Raw genomic sequence first — 5751 nt, 5'->3', positions numbered from 1 at the left:
CAAATGCTAGTTTAGTAATTAGTAACTACTGACTGTTTTGGTTGACAGTGATAGAAAGTACAGGGCAGGCATGGTGTGATGGCAAATATCTGTAGCTTCAGGGAGGCAAATGAGAGTTTTAAAGAGAGAAGCATGTCCAAAATAATCCACCAGACTTCAGCACCTACTGTTCACAAACATTCCTTATGAAGTGAAAAAAAGAAACTTTATTCTGTATTTCCAAATATATTTTCCAAAATGAATCCTGTAGCTCTGAAAAGAACTTTCAACATTTCCCCAGTGATTTTACTGATATTATACAAAGTAAAGGGGATTTTTTTTTTAACCTTTTTCTTTCTACAAGATAAGTGTTTAGAAGATCTTTCCAAAAAGATAAGGAACTTTTGTAGTCCATCTTAAAAGCAAGAAATGCCTGGGTAAAGTAGCAACTGCAAGGCCGTTAGTAGTGTTTGAGGTTCCAAGATAGATTAGCAGGTATCAAAGAAAACAAGTTAAACAAAGTCCTTTAAAATCTTCCCATCTTCTCAGACCCCCATAACATAATTTTATCTATATCTCTGTAGCACAAAGACTTTAGCAGAAAACTTTCAGAAACAAAGGCAAGGAAAGTGGTAACATAAAAGTAAATCCTGCTAGGCCAAATATGGTGTTGTTTTTAAAATAATCTCTCTGTGCAAGTAATAGATTGAACACACTCTTCACACACACACGTACAAGAATAAACAAATTTTTTCTAGTTAATATTCAAAAAGTGGATTGGGAAATATTAGTGCAAATTTCTGCTGACCTGCAGCATTTAGTCCATAAACTTTGGATATCCTAGACGATCCATTAATGTCCAGCAGATGTTTTCAATTACTTTAATTTCATCTCTCGGCAGGTTTTGCTTCCAAATATTAGTATTAGTTGGCGATATTTCCCTTTCATAAGGGAGGTAAAAAAGGTTGGTGGAAGTGGCAAACAGTATTTGGTTTAAACTAGCAGGAGACAAAGGAATTCCAAGAAAGGCAAAAATCCTTTCAGTAGTCTTCTGAGGAAAATGAACAATATCTTCAAACTTGACCAGATGGTAGCTGGTAGGCAGCAAATCTGTATTTATTCTCAAGGCTGCTGCAGTATTTGCTAGCCACAAATGAGACAATAAGGAGACAGCACTGGATTGGGATTTTTCTAATTCTTTCTTCAGTGATTCATACTCAAAAGCATAGCCTGAATTTAAATTACATTTGCTTTTACCTTCCTCTATCTTAAATAATTTTGCTAAGTGCTCCGGTACATTCTTCAAGGTGTAAAGACTGGGTTTGCTACTATATAGCATTGAATAGATCCAAGCTCGAGGGTCTCTTACTATGTACAATGCCCTCATTGAGGTTCCTAAAACTTCCTGAAAAAAATGAAGCTTCAAAGTCCAGCTACCACTACTTAAACTGAGCACAGTACGGGCACTTGGGTAATAGTCCAGGTGTCGCCGCAAAGCCCTTATATATTCAGCATCTCTATCAAAGGCTCCTTTCATTCTACTTCTTTGCTCTGGTAAAGACTCCCTCCTTTTCAATTTTCTTTTTTTGTCCTTATTAGCTGTAAAATATTGAGTCAGTTTACCCCTGTTGGGTTCATGTAGATGGATGTTTTGCAAGTGTAGTTTTGTGTCCTGGACCAAAGATAGCAGCCACCCTCGAAGTAGACGAAAATGCCCACTGTGGATATCTGATACTTTCCATTCACAGGCATCTACAAATGAGTCAATTTCAAATTCAGTTTCTGGAATGTCAATGTAGGCTGTAGGAACTCTGATGTAGAGAAAATCACTACTGTTGAAAAAAAGCTGTTTGAGAATTTCAGCCCCTGAACCAGGAAGTGAGGTAATGACAACATCAGGAAGATCCACAAGATGCCTTTCAGAAGTCACGGCTTTCTCCCTTTCCTTGACTTCAGTCCTTGTCCATTTTGTACAGATGGGCTGAGTGCAAGTGCTCCACACATCCAGAAGCTCAATAAACCACAAGGCAATAACAAGTATTAGTATATAACGCATTAGCTTTCTAAAAGAAAGGTAAAACCGCCACTGAAATGTTAAAATAACCAAACTAATACACAAAATGAATCCAACAGCTATATTAAATTTAAACCCAAAGGGGAAAACTGTTTTTTCATGTCTTACAGATTTTACTATTGCTTGAGTGCCTAAACCAAATTGGGTTATTTGGCCTTGATCGGCCACGTTGGCAAAGCCACCAAATCCTAGGTAATTGAATCTGTTCTTCAGGTTTTGGTAGTCAGTTACAACAGAAACAATGTGTTCTGTATTATTGACATTGAGAGAAATTTGAAGTCCAGAATCAGAACTGTCAATAAATCTGCAGCTGGAAACATTGACATATGGACCATAAAAGACATATGCAATTCTTGTGATTGTGGATTCCATCTGAAATGTAACATTAACAAACTGAGTCCACCTTTTCTTAAATTCAGCAGCTTGCTCTGCTTCCTGTATATTAGCCACAGGACTGTTACCGTGATGATCAAACCAGAACATTTTATAATGTGCATCCCACACATCCATCATGGCGCCATTATACCTATTCATAAACCTATATGGGATGTATTTAAAATCAATATCCAAGTTATGAAAGAAGGCACTGACGGAATTTATTGGGGAAGCTTCTTGCCTTTCAATGTGATCAACAACAAGCAGAGTTTGAGAATTTAAGAGAAGTAAAGCACGATACACACTTTTTAGTCTCATTGCTGAAGAATAAGCAGACACTGCTTCCCCACTCACAAACATCATTTCTCCATGCTGGGAAGCAGTAATAATTTCCCCAGCTGCATCACCAACCTCTTCTCCAGTCCACTTGAGCCACTGTGCACATTCTCCCAGTTGACCTTCCCAAGGCTTATTACACTGGCTGGATGGTGAAGGGGCAAACACCAATACATTGTTAAGGTGGCTCAATTTTGGTCCATATAAAGCTTCAGAAACAAATACTTGCCCATTTGGGGCAAAAGTAAATGAATTCTGATCTGGATGTTCATGTCCTGGATTAAAACTTCTCCATCCATCAATCCAGGAATATGGCTGAAAGTGAACTATATCATACACAGCCCGTCCCCCCAGTTTTCCAGATTTAAAAGACACAAAGGTATTGGTCTGAGTGTTTGGCAGCCCAGCCCCATAGGTCACAACACCCCAGTTAGGAAATGTGTGCATTTTTGCAGTACCATATTCGACAGGAGGCTGTGGGGTGAGTTTTGGATCATACCAGATGTATTCAGTGTGAAGTGTACTCCACCTCTGGGCCGTGGAAGGAACCATTGGTCCATCTTTAGGTCGGTGCTTTCTAATTTGCTGAGCTAACCAATTTCCAGCTCCATTCTTTAAGATGAACTTATCCAAGAAAACTAGCTGGCTCTCTGGACCATAAAACCAATTATAATTGGAATCTGCTATACCCACAGTTCTTTGATAACCTGGCAAAAGGGTACCATAATAAAACCAGAAGTGCATTTTTAACCAGTTATTATCTAAATTGTTGATGTTAAAATGTCGCTGTGCCAAAAAAACATACTGTGTGACTGATTTTGATGTGTAGCTTCCATAGGCCACACCTTCATCTAAGGAGCCATCAACAACATGATTCAATAGAAACATTGTCTTTTCCATGACATCCACTACAACCTGTTTCCATATGTTTGCTTTAGATCCTTTATCAACTCCAGTAACCAAGGCCCCTATGAGTAATGCTATCATATTAGTAGCTTGGTGATTATGAAGAAGTTGTTTCCCCCATGAGCGAATCTTGGAATATTCATACATTTCCTCAGTGACAATCCATATCTTTTCCAGGTATTTTTGTTTTCGATGATTATCTAATAGGTTATATAAAAAGTCAAAGGCAGTAGCAAAACCTGTTAAGGAATGGCCAACTGGAACCTCATCCCCTGGTGCATTCTCAACAAGCCAGTCTTTGTAGCCAACCATTCTGTCCATATATTCTAAGACAAATTCAAAGGCAACTTTGTCTTCTGGGCTTAACAAACAATACAGTGCTAAAGGAGGAAGATTATTACCATATATTTCATTCCACTTGGCAGCAAAATCCACATGCTTGGGTGGAGGTAGGTAGTATGTTGGGTTAGAAAGCATAATGGTCACTGCATTTCTAATCGCTCTAAAAAGATGCAAATGGCTCGTACGAGATCTTTGTCTCATTGCTTGTATTTCTCCAGCATCAAAATATAATCTTGGATGAAGTTTTTGGTTGAGTCTTAAATCTTGGACTTTCTGTGTCTTAAACTGTTCGATATCCTCTGTGAAAACTGCCCATTCAGAGTAATTGCTCACAGACTCTTCACAAGTAGAGAAAGGAAACACCACCAATGTTAAAAATAGGAAATGTCCTGTAAACATTACCGCCATGATCCATGGGGAAGAGCTTTCCTTAGGCATACACGATGAACACAGGATCTAACGTGGTTCCCATCTGGCTAATATAAAATACACATTAAGGATCTTGATAAAATGGCATTTAAGTCTTGTATGCCATGAAATCCAGTTGACATTCAGCTCACTCAAAGCATGGGCAACTGGTATACCGGGAACCCTTAAAAGGCATGTCTGCTATGGCACACTTTTGCTTTCAAAAAAATCAAAGTTCAAGGACTATCAATGCCTCCACTGATTCCATAATGCGTTGAGAATAGGGATATAGTCAAAACAGGAATTCAGCATTTACTTCTTTCACACGGATCTATTTAACAGGAAAAGCATTTTATTTTTTTAAAAAAGAGAAAATAAAAACTTTCCAGAGTGAAATGAAGCCATGGGTAGCTGGCAGCATAGGAAACCGCCCACGGCCGGCTGGCAACTCACCACAGTGTAATATGATAATGATGCTGGCGTCCTGCCATTCTCACAGTGCCAGGCACTGCACTCCTCACCTAGTGTGTCAAGGTGTCCTGTTCTCTGAGCTTTCGCCTTCCCCGCTTGGGACTATTTTCTTCTTCCATCTGGGAGAAGACAGCACTGTCAGGTGGTCAAAGTCCCTCATGGCTGAGAAAACAGATGCGCATTCCTGCCTCGGTCTCTTCTTTTTCTGGCTTCTGCGCCAGCCCAGGAGGCCAGGCAGACCACACGCCCGGCCGCCGGCTCATCGCCCACCTGCCACGGCCGCTCCAGCCGCCTAGGCGCTGCTCCCCGGATCCCGAGTCTACCAACCGCCACAGCGCGCTCCCCTCTCCGCCACCGGGACCCTCCGGGCCCGCTCCTCGCTCATGACAGCCCTTCCTGGGGGGACAAAACAAAGGCAGTTGCTGAGGCTGAAGGTTGGCTGAGAAGGGGCACAAACTTCCCGCCAGCACCCTAGTCATCAAACAGCAGGGGGACCGGCGGACGATGTCTCCGCGCAGTCTGAGGGCGCTTCCGCCCTAGCTTTCCCGACAGTTAATGCCTCTGTGCAGCCAACGAGGTACCGGGAGAAGCAGCTGCAACCAGAGTTCCCGGCCTCCCGCAGTGCGCAGGCAAGTGCGCGCACTTCAGTCGCCACAAAGCCCAGCCCGCCTCAGTCCGGCTATTCGCCCACGGGGGCAAACTAGTAAAAGGCTGCACGACGCTCAGAACCAGGGCTCGGGTTAGCTTTCGGGCCAGAATCGCTTTGCTGAGAAACAGGGACCAAGGGCAGGAGGCCGAGCGAAGCTCCGTCTTCCCTCCATCCTCCCTCCATCTTCCCACATCCTCCCTGCGTCCTCCCC

The 5751-nt window shown here is 42.1% G+C and overlaps 1 protein-coding gene across 1 annotated transcript in view; it reads right to left on the bottom strand.

Annotated features, from left to right (window-relative positions):
* Positions 1-528: 528 nt before the first annotated feature.
* Positions 529-5751, bottom strand: part of Dsel (dermatan sulfate epimerase like) — a 6428-nt gene continuing 1205 nt past the window's right edge. The window contains exon 2 of the mRNA XM_008829455.3: positions 529-5287. Within this exon, the coding sequence (XP_008827677.1) occupies positions 797-4450 (3654 nt within the window). The 5' untranslated portion in view covers positions 4451-5287 and the 3' untranslated portion in view covers positions 529-796. The remainder of the gene's footprint in view (positions 5288-5751) is intronic.

Source organism: Nannospalax galili, unplaced genomic scaffold, assembly GCF_000622305.1.
Source record: "Nannospalax galili isolate Female #2095 unplaced genomic scaffold, S.galili_v1.0 scaffold314, whole genome shotgun sequence".
Taxonomy (NCBI): domain Eukaryota; kingdom Metazoa; phylum Chordata; class Mammalia; order Rodentia; family Spalacidae; genus Nannospalax; species Nannospalax galili.
The sequence above is the reverse complement of the archived record's forward strand: the minus strand, read 5'-3'. Positions and strand labels throughout refer to the sequence as shown.